The sequence below is a fragment of the Sus scrofa genome, chromosome 4 (genome assembly GCF_054392235.1).
Source record: "Sus scrofa isolate SSC_HxYL_T2T_F1_AM1 chromosome 4, Sscrofa_HxYL_maternal_Yorkshire_Landrace_v2.0, whole genome shotgun sequence".
In the NCBI taxonomy this organism is placed as follows: domain Eukaryota; kingdom Metazoa; phylum Chordata; class Mammalia; order Artiodactyla; family Suidae; genus Sus; species Sus scrofa.
The window spans coordinates 38,970,933-38,987,066 of record NC_139386.1 but is presented as its reverse complement, the minus strand read 5'-3'; the positions used below and the strand labels follow the sequence as shown (position 1 = coordinate 38,987,066).

Genomic DNA, 16,134 nt, shown 5'->3' with positions numbered 1-16,134 from the left:
AGCAGTGATTTCAAACTTTAAGTGTTCGTGGCTCACTCATGCATCTTGCTCTGATTTTTATTTTTGAGAGTTATTGCCTGGAATATGAACAGACTAGCCTTTCCCCATCACACCATTTATGGCTTTTTCATTAGTAGAGGTAGGCTAGAAGTGTTGCAGCGTCCTTAAATAATAACTATCTGCTTTCACTAATTGCTTTCTAATAAGCGCATCTGGTTAATGCCTAAGGTATAGAATCCTGGATGATTAATGGGGTTTGCTAATGAGGCACTTTTCTTTCGCAGCCTCCTAATTTTCCTTACAAAGATGATATCATGGCGGTGAATCCTACCTGTTTGGTCCTTATTATTCTTCTGTTTATCAGCATCATGTTGACTTTTAAGGTAAGCATAAAGATTTTATCTACGGTCTAAATATTATTATATGTATCCGTGGCTGCTGAAGAAGTGAGCAAATGTTGATTGATTATCTTGCTTTAGATTTCCGAACTGCCTTTTGATTTCCTAGCAATTCTGTTCCTTCTCTTTATATGAGAGAGAGACACACTAACCAAACTTCCACAGGCCAACCTAGGGTTATTCCAAAATCTGTTTGGATGTTCCAAAATCTGTTTAATATAATGTTGTGTTTGATGTAGTATGTGTTATTTACCATAGCATCCATCACGATGTCTCTGTAAACATTCTTTTGTAATTTGCTTTTACAAATGTAATAGATTTTGAACATTATTCTGTAACAGTGTATTGTGAATTTATCATTTTTATAAATTACTTACTGTTGGACAATGCGACAGTTTCTACTTATTTACTCATACAATCTTTTTTTTTTTTGTCTTTTTTGTTGTTGTTGTTGTTGCTATTTCTTGGGCCACTCCCGCGGCATATGGAGGTTCCCAGGCTAGGGGTTGAATCGGAGCTGGAGCCACCGGCCTACGCCAGAGCCACAGCAACGCAGGATCCGAGCCGCGTCTGCAACCTACACCACAGCTCACGGCAACACCGGATCGTCAACCCACTGAGCAAGGGCAGGGACCGAACCTGCAACCTCATGGTTCCTAGTCGGATTCGTTTACCACTGCGCCACGACGGGAACTCTACTCATACAATCTTAAATTCTTATATATTTATTTTCTCAAGATATGTTTCTTTCTTTCTTTTTTTTTTTTTGTTTTTTTTTGGGGGGTCTTTTTGCCTTTTCTAGGGCTGCTCCCGTGGCATATGGAGATTCCCAGGTGAGGGGCCTAATTGGAGCTGTAGCCTCTGGCCTACACCACAGCCACAGCAACTCGGGATCCGAGCCAAGTCTGCAACCTACACCACAGCTCACGGCAACTCCAGATCCTTAACCCACTGAGCGAGGCCAGGGATCGAACCCGCAACCTCATGGATTTGTTAACCACTGTGCCACAAAGGGAACTGCTCAAGATGTATTTCTTAAAATTAGAAGGTCTGCTTCATTTGAAGGTTTTTGATAAGGTTGTCAAATTGATTACCCAAAGTTGAATGACTAATAACCTGTACCATTTCCCTTGCCCTCATCAATTGAGTGCTTATCTATTCTTTTTCACCTTTGTAAACCTGAAAATAAAAATGGTATAATTTGTACTGGTGTGCTGCTAATAAGTAGAAAATTCTCAAATCATCATTAGGCTTTGAACTTTTCATGCTTACTGTCTTTCACTGTGATTTGACATGAAGTTACCCAATTCTTTAAAAATCAAGCCTCAGTAAGCTTGAAGAAGCCGCATTTAAGGAGAAAAGTCATTTTAAATAGTCATTTGTTGAGGAGGAGCAGAAGGAAAATGATTCATTGAAAGTCATTTGAGTTTGCAATTTCCCCCCTGAAAAGTACACAGTCTGCATGTTTGGATATTGCTTGTGTGGTTTAGTGGTCGACAAATTTGGATGCATTTTACCCACAGATGTTGAGGCTTCCTGCCCCTGCTGCTCCCACTCCCCGACCCCAACTTCCTGGCTGCGCAGGCAGCCCCAGACCACCCAGGCCTCCTGGAGGTGGCAGCACCCCTGACTCTCAAATCCAACTTGGTGCAGTTTGCCATTCAAGGGTCTACCTTTAGCCGCTGCCTGTTTTTGGTCCTTCAGCCACGCATTCAAATGTGTGTGTGTGTGTGTGTGTGTGTGTGTGTGTTCCTTCAGCCACGCATTCAAATGGGGTGTGTGTGTGTGTGTGTGTGTGTGTGTGGTCCTTCAGCCACGCATTCAAATGGGGTGTGTGTGTGTGTGTGTGTGTGTGTGTGTGTGGTCCTTCAGCCACGCATTCAAATGGGGTGTGTGTGTGTGTGTTTATTTCAGATTCTATCATTTTCACCTGCAAGAATGTTAGTCTGAAAAAGCTGCCTGGCGACATTACCCAGGAGCTCAGTAGCTGGAACCTCCCACTGCTCTTAAAAAAGGCATTTGAGGGAGTTCCTGTCGTGGTGCAATGGTTAACGAATCCAACTAGGAACCATGAGGTTGTGGGTTCGATCCCTGCCCTTGCTCAGTGGGTTAACAATCCGGTGTTGCCCTGAGCTGTGGTGTAGGTCGCAGATGCAGCTCGGATCCTGCGTTGCTCTGGCTCTGGCGTAGGCTGGTGGCTATGGCTCCGATTCGACCCCTAACCTGGGAACCTCCATATGCCGCGAGAGCAGCCCAAGAAATGGCAAAAAGACAAAAAAAAAAAAAAGGCATTTGAGCTTCGTAGGCCCTTACATTTTCGTTGGAAATGCTTATGAGAGATTTTTGAGTCAGAGGACCTAGATTTAGCCTCTGTTACTGCTATAGCTATCAATGTGACCAGAGTCTTGGTTTCTCCATTTATAGTTTTTCCAGTAATAGTTATTTTATTTGTGATTTTTTTTTTTTTTTTTAATTTTTTTAGGGCCACACCTGCGGCATATGGAAGTTCCCAGGCTAGGGGACAAATCAGAGCTGGAGCTGCCTGTGCCCCAGCCACAACAATGCAGGATCCAAGCTGCATCTGCGACCTGCCCCTTAGCTCCCAGCAACGCCAGATCCTTCACCCACTGAGCGAGGCTAGGGATCGAACGTGCATCCTCATTGTTCCAAGTTTGATTCTTCACCTGCTGAGCCACAACGGGAACTCCTGCGTGTATCTTTTTGAGTCATGGTTTTCTCTGGGTAGATGCTCACGGGTGAGATTACCGGATCATATGGTCATTTTGTTTTTGAGGAATCTCCATACTGTTTTCCACAGTGGTTGTACCAATTTACATTCCCACCAACAGTGTAAAAGGGTTCCCTTTTCTCCACACCCCCTCCAACATTTTTTATCTGTGGACTTTTTGATGATGGCCATTCTGGCTGGTGTAAGGAGGACTTCCTTTTAATTGCTGAATAATATTCCATTTATGAATACACCAGTTTGTCTATTCAGTCCTAAATCACCAGACGTTTGGATTATTTCTACTCTTTTGCTGTGATGAATGATGCTGCCACGAACACTTGTGCATGAGTTTTTGTGTTGGACATGTGTTTTCATTTTGCTTTGTTGTATATCTTGGAGTGGAAGGAATTGCCAGGCCATACAAATAGTAACTTTAACCTTTTGAGGAATTTCCAGACTGGCTTCCATGGTGGCACCATGTTACAGTCCCACCAGCAATGTAGGAGGGCTCCATTTTCTCTGCATACTTAAACTTCTTCTTCTTTTTTTTTTTTTTTTTTTGTCTTTTTGCCTTTTCTAGGGCCGCTCCCATGCCACATGGAGGTTCCCAGGCTAGGGGTCTAATTGCAGCTGTAGCCACCAGCCTATGCCAGAGCCACAGCAACACAGGATCCGAGCCGCATCTGTGACCTACACCACAGCTCATGGCATCGCCGGATCTGTAACCCACCAAGCAAGGCCAGGGATCGAACCCGCAACCACATGGTTCCTAGTTGGATTCATTAAGCACTGAGCCACGATGGGAACTCCTATTTAAACTTCTTGTAATCAAAGAATTTCAAAGCTGTAAAGGGTTTTAAAATCATTTAGTTCTAATCTAATTACACAGGATCAAAATGAAAGTGGGAAGAGTTCAGAGTTTAAAAACATCTCCCATGAGCTCATGCTTTATTTCCAGCCTGTCTTTATTCTGGACCTTAATTTTGATTCTCTTCTTTGGATATTTTGTTATAAAAATAGAAATGTGAATTTTATTGACCATGAAGCAAATTCATGTGCAATGAACAACTTTTAGTAAAGTTGACATATAATAGAATTATGTAGAATTATATAGAATAAAAATTCCAAAGATACAGAGTTAAATTGTGATGAGAATTGGGTGAATGAATTGATGGTTTTGTGACTTTGGGGAGCAATACATGTGGCAGTTGCTCCTTTCAACTCCCTTTTCTTCTTGGAAATGCTCCTGTTTTCAGCCCTCCCCTCCCCACTGCTTTCTTCGTGGTATGATAAAATAAAGCTACAGTATCATCCTTCGCCAGAAAGTTCCTGTACCCACATTTGTAATTTTATTTTATTTATTTATTTATTTGTTTGTTTGTTTTTGTCTTTTTGCCTTTTCTAGGGCCAATCCCTGTGGCATGTGGAGGTTCCCAGGCTAGGGGTCCAATCGGAGCTGTAGTCACCAGCCTACACTAGAGCCCCAGCAACGCGGGATCCGAGCCGCATCTGCGACCTACACCACAGCTCACGGCAACGCCGGATCCTTAACCCACTGAGCAAGGGCAGGGATCGAACCCACAACCTCATGGTTCCTAGTCGGATTCGCCAACCACTGCGCCACAACAGGAACTCCACACATTTGTAATTTTAAAGGCTTTTTTGGTTTTGTAGAGTCAATGTGTGTATTTATAGTTTATATAAACATTTTGTATGGCTTTATCTACAGTGATGTTTTTAAATTGTCTGCCTTTGAAAACCAAAGATCTAATAATCACTGCTTCACTTACAGGGTTACTTGATTAGCTGTGTTTGGAACTGCTACCGATACATCAATGGCAGGAATTCCTCCGACGTCCTGGTTTATGTTACCAGCAATGACACTACGGTAGGTGTGATGTCACTTAACATGGGAATTTCTACCCATCCACCATATGATGGCTTCTAACTGTTTTGTTAGCTACTTTTTTGTTTGTGTGCTTTTGAGTTTTGTGGATTTTTTTTTTTTTTTTTTTTTTTTTTGGGCTGTTATGGCATGTGGAAGTTCCCAGGCCATGGATTAAACCCATAATGCTACAGTGACAACGCCAGATCCTTCATCCGCTGCACCACGAGAGAACTCCTAGTGTGTGCTACTTTGTTGTTAAACTGTTGTTGAAACATATTCATGAGCTGCTGAGTCATCGAAGGATTGATTCATAGTTGAATGAAAGGTGTTTTGTTTTTCTTATGGAATATTAAAGTCTCCATGGCTCAAATTCTGGTTCATTTTTAAAAAAATATTACAGATGGATAATATATGCTTCTCTCCATAATTTTTATGGTTATCTCTTTTTTGGCCTCGCCCGTGGCATGCATAAGTTGTTTCCAGGCCAGGGGTGGAACCTGAGCCACAGCAGTGACAATACAGAGTCACTGCTGGATCATCAGGAAGCTCTCACATTTTGTATCTTAAACTTGCATTATTAAACCATGGTAAATAATTCTAGGTGTAAATTGTTCATAGTATGACCATACTATCTCATTTGACATGTGAAATTAAACTTAAAAGAAATGTGACTTTATAGGCAGAAAGATAAGAATAGCAGAGATCACGTATCCTTAAAACTTGCCCTGTAGGAGTTACCTTGGTGGCTCAGCCGTAATGAACACGGCTGGTATCTATGAGAATGTGGGTTTGATCCTGCCCTTGCTCAGTGGGTTAAGGATCTGGCATTGCCGTGAGCTGTAGTATAGGTGGCAGATGTGGCTTGGATCCCACATTGCTGTGGTTGTGGCGTAGGCCGGCAGCTATAGCTCCAGTTGGACCCCTAGCCTGGGATCTTCCATATGTCATGGGGTGCAGCCCTAAAAAGCAAAAAAACAAAAACAAAAAGAAACTTGCCTTGCATATGAAAACCTTAGTAAAAGAATTTAGATCATCACTTAAATTTTTTGAACCTATCAAATGTGATTTGGGGAAGCTTGCCTTCTCTGGAAGAGTCCTCAAAAATCCTTTGTACTTTATGTAAATTATCTTGCCTGGCTCATGTTAAGAGTCTTAAGTCCTTTTAAAGTGTGGTGGCTTGCTCATTCTGTGGCCTTACTGAAATAATTTATTTAGCCTGACCCTGACTTGCCTTCTTTGCATATAAAATGGGGATAAAACAACTTCAGACTTTATATTAAATACACAGGTGCAAGCTGCTATCCCTGAGAAAACAAATGTGTGATTTCTGTGAGAAAGCATGCTACATGTGAATAGTCTTCCTAAGTCCTCAGCAAGCAGTTCTTGACTTGAATCAGAAATATGTGAGCAGGAGTTCCCGTTGTGGCTCCGCGTTTAACGAACCCAACTGGGATCCATGCAGACACAGGTTCGATCCCTGGTCTTGCTCAGTGGGTTAAGGATCAGGCGTTGCCATGAGCTGTGGTGTAGGTCACAGATGCGGCTCAGATCCCACGTTGCTATGGCTGTGCTGTAGGTTGGCAGCTGCAGCTCCCATTCTACTCCTAGCCTGGGAGCTTCCATATGCCAAGGGAGCGACCCTAAAAAGACCCTAAAAAAAAAGGAAAGAAAGAAAGAAATGCTTGAGCAGTTTAAGAAGAGGGTCTGCCATGTTCAGATGCATAAAACCCCGCTTCCCAGTTGCTAAGAAAGCCCTTTGGGGAACCTGCAGCCTCCTGGACTCTGACCACAGTAAGCGTTCTGTCTAGCAACCCTTTAAAGAATTCCTCTTGGGTCAGTATGTCTCTAAGGAGATAGCTGTCACAATTATTGTAGTTTTGCTCACATTACTGGCTTAAAGAATTTTTTCCTTTCTCTCTGAGTGTCTGGGTATTTAAATATCTTTAAGTATCTGCTTTTTCTTTAAAAAGACATCTTTTTATTGTCCTGCCAAACTAATGAAAAATCTAAAAAGTTTGAGAAACCAGTAACACTGATAAAACAAACAATATGTCAGCATCTCATCCAAAATAGTATGATGTATAGGATTTATTAAGCCACCACTTTTTTTTTTGGTCTTTTTGGCATTTCTAGGGCCGCTCCCTTGGCATATGGAAGTTCCCAGGCTAGGGGTCGAATTGGAGCTGTAGCCGCCGGCCTACGCCACAGCCACTGCAATGCCAGATCCAAGCCCCGTCTGCAACCTACACCCCAGTTCACGGCAATGCCAGATCCCTAACCCACTGAGCAAGGCCAGGGATCGAACCCGCAACCTCATGGTTCCTAGGTCGATTTGTCAACTACTGAGCCACGACGGGAACTCCAAGCCACCACTTTTGAAAAGTATCTCAGAGATGATGCTACCCTTAGGGTACGTGTTTGCTTTGATGTACTTTTGGTGGTGGTTTTTCAGTGCTTTCTGAAGGTGTTTTTTTAGTGGAAGGAAGCAAGGTGGAAGGGCTGAAAAAGGTACATGGTGTGTACATTTACCTCAAATCGAAGGATATTCTGAAATTTGTAGAAATTGGGACACTTAGAGAATTTAAGAATCATGAGTGCGTTCTTAAAGTGCATCCCACTCGTTTTTCAGGGGAAGCTTTTATTTTTCTCTCTTTGAAAGATGAAAAATTAGGTGCACATAACACATTGTTTTATTTTGGCTTATATGCCCTCAGAAATATTTGCGCTTTTCAACTGGACACCCCAGCTCTTCTATTAATAGCCTTTTCTTCCGAAAGCTTCCAGCTTGGCAGTAATTCGTAGTAACTACTAGGATTTGGGACTGTGGACTGGTGCCAACTGTGATTCTTTCCTGGTGTGTTGACAGAAAGTCTTGGGGAATTGCTTGATAATGGCTATTGGCCAGTATCTTCTTAAGTCATCCTGTATCAACTTGCCATTTTTTAGATAAGGAAACTGATAATATGTTTCTTCTTTCTCAAAGTTCCCAGTGAACCTTTTCCCCTCTTTTTAAAAAAAGAATGGTATTCCTGGGAAAGGGAGATTTATCCTTTCTCATAGTTTGCTTGCCTTGATGGTCCACTTCAAAATGGGGGAGTCTTGGCGTTGCTGTTGTGGCTCAGCAGAAACGAATCTGACTGGCATCCATGGCAGGTTCGATTCCTGGCCTCGCCCAGTGGGTTAAGGATCCAGGTGTTGCTGTGAGCTGTGGTGGAGGTCCCAGACTCGGCTTGGATCTGCCGTTGCTGGGGCCGTGGTGTGGGCTGGCAGCTACAGCTCTGATTCAGCCCCTAGCCTGGGAACCTCCATATGCCACACGTGCGGCCCTAAAAAACAAACAAAAACAAAATGGGGAAGTCTTAGCCTTCTGACAGTAGTTTTAAAGAATTAAAAAAAAAAAAAAGTATTGTCGAGTTCCTGCTGTGGCTCAGCTGCGAACATGACTAGTAGCCATGAGGGTGCAGGTTCGATTCCTGGCCTCAAGCAGAGGGTCAGGGATCCGGCATTGCCATGGCTGTGGTGTAGTCTGGCGGCTACAGCTCCAATTAGACCCCTAGCCTGGGAACTTCCATATGCCACACGCACGCGGACATAAAATGCAAACAAATTAATTAATTAATTAAAAAATAATAGTGTTGTGGGAGTTCTCCAGTGGCTCATGGCTCAGTGGGTTAAATAAGGATCTGGTATTGCCCCTGCTGTGGCTTAGGTTGTCACTGTGGTACCGGCTCAGTCACTGGTCTGGGAACTTCTGCATGCTGTGGGCATGATACCCCGCTCCTCCCAAGCCAAAAAAAAAAAGGCATTGTAGGTACTTTTCTAATGAGTCCTTTTATTATGTCTAAAATAGCAGTTCCTTAATATGAACTATCCAGTAAGGCCTCAGATTTCCAATCATCTCTTGTCAATTTTCCTAGCAGTTTATTTGCAACAGGATCTGTGGGTTGGTATGTATTTTAAGACTTTATGATTCCCCCCCCCCAAGGAAACTGACGCACAAACTAGACTTTACTGATTCCATACCTATAATATGTAGTTCTCTGCATTTCCAGTAAATTAATAGTTGAATCTGGAGGCTTCCCATACACATATTCCCATATGCCTTTTCTTCCCTTTTTTCCCCAAGATTATACTTGATAATTTTTTCTTCCATGAGGAGGTTGATAATGTCTGGTTGATCTGTCTTCCTGGCATGTCAGCAATGGTTGATACCATCCATCCATTAGGAATTGCAGTGTTGTGGCATTCTGTCATTTCTTTTTCATTTATTAGCTGCACTCTTTCCATAAAGAGAAACTTTCCCTCGTGTATTTGGTTACACAGTGGTGCTTGAGACATGCACAAATCTATGTGGTTTTCTTCTCCTTATTTATCGGTTTTCAAAATGACAAGTTGGTGTAACCTTCGCTAGTGGTGACCAGTGAGGTTTTCTTTTAAAATAATAAACTAAAAAAAAAAAAAGTAATAATAATAATTAATGAAAAGAGCCCCATTATTAGAAGAGCTAAGGATGTTGAAAAGTACAGTTATTTTGGTAAGTTTTATCAGTAAACCTAAATATAACTTACCCACTGATCGAGGCCAGGGATTGAACCTGCCTCCTCATGGATACTAGTCAGATTCGTTTCTGCTGCGCCACAACGGGAACTCCTATTTTAGGACTTTGTAAGGGGAAAAGCAAAATCTGTCTCTTAAATACTAGCACAGGAGTTCTCTTGTGGTGTAGTGGGTTGAAGAGCCAGCATTGTCACTGCAGTGACTTGGGTTGCTGCTGTGGTGCAGGTTTGATCCCTGGTTCAGGAACTTCCACATGCCAAAGGTGTGGCCAAAAAAAAAGAAATGGAATTCCATGAGGTTGCAGGTTTGACCCCTGGCCTCACTTAGTGAGGTGGGCTGTGGTGTAGGTGGCAGACACGGCTTGGGTCTGGCATTGCTGTGGCTGTAGCGTAGGCCGGCTGCTGCAGCTCTGATTAGACCCTTAGCCTGAGAACCTCCATATGCCACAGGTGTGGCCCTAGAAAAAACAAAAAGACAAGAAAAAAAAAAAGCTAGGACCTAGTCAGTGTCCTTATTAATGCTCAAATTGTTCCATCTTTGGCTCGACATTTTTCTAGGCTCATCTTGTCCATATCCTGTCCCAGACCTGGGATCAGCCATTTCTCCAAGGAGCCCTGCTTCCTTTCAGGAGAGTCCATAATCTGTATTTCCAGGGCTAGAGAATGGATTTTTTTTTCCCCCTGCTTTCAAGGGCCGAACCCGAGGCATATGGAGGTTCCTAGGCTCAGGGTCCAATCAGAGCTGCAGCTGCTGGCCTACACCAGAGCCACAGCAATGCCAGATCCCCGACCCGCTGAGCAAGGCCAGGGATTGGACCTATGTCCTCATGGATCCTGGTCAGGTTCGTCATCTCTGAGCCACAATGGGAACTCCAGATTTTTTTTTTCCTTTTTGGCCACCCTTGGCACATGGAGTTCCTGGGCCAGGGGTCAGATCCCAGCCACAATTGTGACCTACATGTAGCTGCAGCAACACTGGATCCTTTAACCCTCTGTTCCAGGCCAGGGATTGAACCTATGTTCTGGCACCACAGAGACGCCAGTCCCCTTGTGCCACAGTAGAAACTCTGATCTTTTTATTTATTTTTTTTTTTAAGGTAGGGCTCCGCACATTTCAAGATTGTTGTGGTTGACTATTTGTAAAGGAGTTCTAGTTAGCTTTCTAACTTAAAAAAAAAAAAAAACCACTCTGAGACCTCATGTGGGGGCTGAAATGATCTAGTTCTATCATGTTCCCTCGTCTCCATAGCTGTATTTAGATCCTCATAGTGTGTAATGATGTGTGGTCTCTTTTGTCCTTGTCTTTACTGGGAATCCACATGGACATAATAACACATTCTGTCTTTTACTTCCTATCAAGTATTAAGCCAGATGGCTTTTCTCCCAGGCCAAAGAGTCTCAGGATGACCTCTGAAAAGAACTGGGGCTCATGTAGATAGAAAGTAAATGTGCCTTTTTCTTTTCCAAAACAGAGCACTTATTGTTATTATTTAAAATAATTGACCTTTTTTCCTGATATGACTCGGAGAAGAGATGAGTGATTCGATATTGGAGATCATTCTATGGGTTAATCTCTCCAGTTTCCCAACTAAACCAAAGCAAATAACCTTAGAAAGAAATATCTTAAGGGGTTCCCGTCGTGGCTCAGTTGTTAACCAATCTGACTAGGAACTATGAGGTTGCGGGTTCAATCCCCGGCCTTGCTCAATGGGTTAAGGATCCAGTGCTGCCATGAGCTGTGGTGTAGGTGGCAGACACAGCTCGGATCCCATGTTGCTGTGGCTGTGGTGTAGGCCGGAGGCTACAGCTCAGATTCAACCCCTAGCCTGGGAGCCTCCATATGCCTTGAGTGTGGCCCTAGAAAATACAAAAAAAAAAAAAAAAAGAGAGATATCTTAAGATGGAGAGGTCACAAACTGTTAGTTATTATGCTGTAAGGTCATAGTATTTTTTTTCTTGATGCCCTTAGGACAAACGAAATACCCAGCAGTCAGGTCCAGACAACTTAAGAGTAGTAGTTAGTGTCGTATCTAACAGGTTTCCTTGGGTTTTCCTTAAAAATATCCCGGTGTGTCCATTTGAGTCACTGGGGTAGATGGTCATAGGTACCTAAACCTTCCCTTTAGAATATTGTTGTGGAAATCCCATTCTGGATACATATTACATATTACCACACCCTCTATTAAAATACTAAACATGTGGATTATAGATGGCTTTCACATTAAAATTTTTGCAAGTGGAGGTTTTAAAAAGCTCTTACTGTGCTGATAGCTGCGAAGACTTGCATTGTGGCAGTACCTAGGATTTTGTTAAATCCATGAGCAGGGAACCAAAGTTCTTTAGAACAGAGGCACTTTCAAAGCAGTGGGATGAATATTAACACAAAATAGTATCTGAAATTGTGATTCTGGATGCAAGAATCATAGTCTTGGGCATTGTAGGAACATTCGTAACGATTTAGGGTTTCATAGGAACACTTTGTTCTCTAGGGAGTCTGTTAGGCCATGTCTGCTGGTCTTGGTTAACATTATATATGGGCTTTGCTGTTTTGATCTTCAAAAAGCGTTTTGCTGTGTGGAACTGCCTTTTGAGCCCAATAGCTTGAAAAATTTCAGTTAAGAGAAAAGTCAGTGACCTGGCGAACGCCAGATTATCTCCCCAGCAGTCATTTCCCAGTAGATACTCCTTGAGGGACTGAAATTAGTTAAGGCTGACTGTGGGCTGTCAAAAAAGCCACAAAACAAATTCTTGGACGTAGGGTGGATTTAGTAGTGGTCCCAGTGACTTTCAAAAATTGTGCAAAACTGATGCCATTTTTTCCCCCTTTTGTTGTTTATAACAATTATGTTGTTTGCTACGTCCTAGGTATAGGTTGGGTGTGGTTAGAAACAAGTTCTTGACCAGGTAACATGAATTGTGCTTCTTACTCTTTTCCCACATCCCACTCCCAGAGAGACAGAAGGGGAGGATGTGGGAGTTCCCATTGTGGCGCAGTGGTTAACGAATCTGACTAGGAACCATGAGGTTGCAGGTTTGATCCCTGGCCTCGCTCTGTGGGTTAAGGATCTGGCATTGCCCTAAGCTGTGGTGTGGGTCACAGATGCGGCTCTGATCCTGCATTGCTGTGGCTCTGGCGTAGGCCAGCGGCTACAGCTCCAATTCGACCCCTAGCCTGGGAACCTCCATATGCCGTGGGAGTGGCCCTAGAAAAGGCAAAAAGACCAAAAAAAGGGGGGGGTGAGGAGGAAATGAACTAACTTGACAGCAGGAGAGATTTTTTCCTTAGACTTCAGAATTCTTCATACCTGAGAGACTGTTACCAAGATGCTTGTGCCGCCATCATCTTGCAGATGCTTCAGAAAAGTCATAACTGACTTTCTGGAATGGTGTGAAGAAGGCTTCGTTTGAAGGCTCGTTACCAGGCTGGCTCTTAAGATTTCTTTCAGTCCTGGGCATTTCAGATGCATGTACATTAGACATAGCTCACAGATGAAACAGACCTTTGACTGCTGTCATCTGTCTGTATGAACCAAAGGGTCCAGGAGGCGGTGGGGGCGGTGGGGGGCGGGGAAGAAGAAGGTTCTCCCTAATAGGACTTCTGGAGGGTTTGAAACTCCAACTACTAAGTGCTGGAAAACAAAAGGGAGGTCTTGTTTGTAATGGCTCAATTTTAGGCATCTTTTTTCTCTTGCAGTTCAAGAATCTCTTTTTTTCTTCGGTCTTTTGCCTTTTCTAGGGCCACTCCCGCAGCATATGGAAGTTCCCAGGCTAGGGGTGTAATCGGAGCTGTAGCCGCTGGCCTGCGCCAGAGCCACAGCAACTTGGGATCCACGCGGAGTCTGCAACCTATACAACAGCTCACAGCAACACCGGATCCTTAACCCGCTGAGCGAGGCCAGGGATTGAACCCGTAATCTCATGGTTCCTAGTCAGATTCGTTCACCATTGAGCCACGATGGGAACTCCTAGGCATCTCTTTTCTCTTGTAATCTTGTATGATCTCTCTAAGCTCTCTGTTTCCTTTTTAATTAAAAAAAAAAAAAAAATGGGAGAGGTTGGGAATTCCCTGGTGGTCTAGGGGTGAGGACTCTGTGTTTCTACCACTGTAGCCTGGGTTCACATCAAGCTGCTGCACACCCCAGCCAAAAAAAAAAAAAAAAAAGAGGTTGATACAAACTTGGCAACACTCCAGATGAGCAGAGAGGGCAGCCAGGAGACCATGTCCACAGTCAAGATGGAACAATGATGGGGACAGTGACGCAGTTTGGATGCAGGGCGGCAGCACACACTGTGAGGAAGGGGGGAGGGTTAGAGCGCTGTTGGAGGTAGGGAGATAGTGGATGATGAGGGGACGTGGACTGGGCTGGATTTTCCAGGATGTCTCCAGTCTATGCCTGTAACTGAACATGTCAAATCACTTACCTGAAGGGTGGGTCCAGACCCAGCGAGGCAACCGGCCAGCTCTCATCTTCCCACATCTGGCTGAGGGCTGAAGAGTTCCTGTGACAAGCCACTCTTCTGTCCCGTCTCCTGCTCTGTGGCTTTTGCTGTGTGGGTTTCTCCCCAGGCACTAAGTCTCCATCTGCCAGGCTCTGTGCCAAGTGCTTTTACTCTGAACTCACTTAGTCTCACAAGTGTCCTTGAACTAGATCCCTGCACACAGCAGATGAAATCGAGGCACCTAGCAGGTAACCTCCTGACATCACATGGCCGGTAGGCAGCAGCAGGGACATCACAACCCCCGAAGCCTGGCTCCATCCAGTCTGTCCTTTTACCCACCACCTTCCGTCTAGACTGCCGTCCGTGTAGACTGCAGTCAGGGCCTGTGTTCTCCTTGCTGCAGCTGCCTGGCGGGGGTTTGACCAGGACAAGGAGTGACGTAGGAAAGCAACTCAGACAATTCTCAAGTCAAGTTACATACTTTCAAAGCAGTGGGACTTTTGTTTACTTTCTTTTTTTTTTTTTTTTAGGGCAGCACCTGTGGCATATGGAGTTGTATCAGAGGCTAGGGGTTGAATATGAGCTACTGCCACAGCTCAACGCAATGCCAGACCCCCGACCCACTGAACACTGGCCAGGGATCGAACCTGCATCCTTGTGGATACTAGTCAGGTTTGTAACCTGCTGAGCCACCACAGGAACTCCTGTTTACTTATTTTTGTTCTGTAGCAAAACAGAAAGAATGAGAGGGTGGCTTAAAGAAAGAGGTGGAAGGAAAGTTCCACTTGGTAACACCAAGGCAGCTGCCTTATTTAAAGTTGTGCTAAACAGCCCTGCTTCCTCTAACTCAACCCCACGCATTTTCCTCCTATCTTCATGTGTGCACATGGCTTCAGCTGGACTTGTCTATTGGTTCAAATAAAGAAGTCTTGTGGATATGATTGGACTGGCTGCCTGCTGAGATTTCCTCTGGAAAGCGTTTCCCCTGCTTTAATGTATTTTCGTGCTTCAAGCTGACAGTGCGTGACATTAACTCAGCTCGTATTTCTTTCCTTCCTTCAGTAAAATATAGCATTTGAAAAAAATGTTCCTAATCTGCTGGAAATTATCTCTCACCCGTATCACTTTCCAGTTATTTCATCCAGAGAACATCTGGAGCAAATCAACACATAGATATTTGACACCTAAAAGTTCTGGAAGAACAGTTCAAATAAACTCAGTTTTTATTGTGAAACTGATTAATCAATTGTTAAATTTTAATCCTCCTATAACAGCAAATAAGAGAAATTTATGGTAGCTTTGCAGTGAACCAAGAATAAAACCACCCTCTTATTCTTATTAATGTTTTACTTTAAAACACACTCAGAACTTGACTTATTTTATCCCATGTGTCCAGAATAGAATCCTTATTGATTTTACTCAAGAGACAACGGAGACATTGAATTTTATTTTTTATTTTTTAACATTCTGAGGTTTCTGGGACTATATCTTAAGGAGGTACCTAAGAAGGTATAAGATGTTTGTGCAGCATTGTTTTTCTTTTTTTTCCTTTCTTTTTTAATGGCTGTGCTCTTGGTATATGGACATTCCTGGCCCAGAGACTGAATCCTAGCCATAGCTGTGACCTATGCTGCAGTTGTGGCAACTCTGGATTCTTTAACCTGCTGTGCTAGGCCAGGGATTGAACCCTAGCCCCTGCAGTGACTGGAGCCACCACTAGTTGAATTCTTTTTTTTTTTTTTTTTTTTGTCTTTTCTAAAGCCGCTCCCACAGCATATGGAGGTTCCCAGGCTGGAGGGCTAATCAGAGCTATAGGAGCTGTAGCTGCTGGCCTACACCAGAGCCACAGCAATGCGGGATCCAGGCTGCATCTGCAACCTACATCACAGCTCACGGCAACGCTGGGTCCTTAACCCACTGAGCGAGGCTAGGGATCGAACCCGCAACCTCATGGTTCCTAGTCGGATTTGTTAACCACTGAGCCGCAACGGGGAACTCCATCCACGAGTTGAATTCTTAACCCACTGTGCCACAGCAGGAGCTCCCAGCATTGCTCTTCAGTAGCAAAAGTGTCCGTTCTCATTGTCTAATTGGGAACTGGTTTGATGAAAGGTATGTCCACTT

The 16,134-nt window shown here is 43.7% G+C and overlaps 1 protein-coding gene across 3 annotated transcripts in view; it reads left to right on the top strand.

Annotated features, from left to right (window-relative positions):
• The window catches only part of LAPTM4B (lysosomal protein transmembrane 4 beta), an 82,777-nt gene that overhangs the window by 53,137 nt on the left and 13,506 nt on the right, over positions 1 to 16,134 (top strand). Inside the window, exons 5-7 of one of the 3 annotated variants that reach the window (XR_014843613.1) lie at positions 285 to 383; positions 4,919 to 5,921; positions 8,291 to 9,854. Coding sequence is in view for 1 of the 3 variants with exons in the window: in XM_005655356.4 (XP_005655413.3) it covers positions 285 to 383; positions 4,919 to 5,014 (195 nt within the window). In the remaining 2 variants the exon portion in view is untranslated. Of the gene's footprint in view, positions 1 to 284; positions 384 to 4,918; positions 5,922 to 7,268; positions 9,855 to 16,134 lie in introns of those variants that run through there. The other 2 variants (XR_014843612.1, XM_005655356.4) reach the window with 2 other exon arrangements.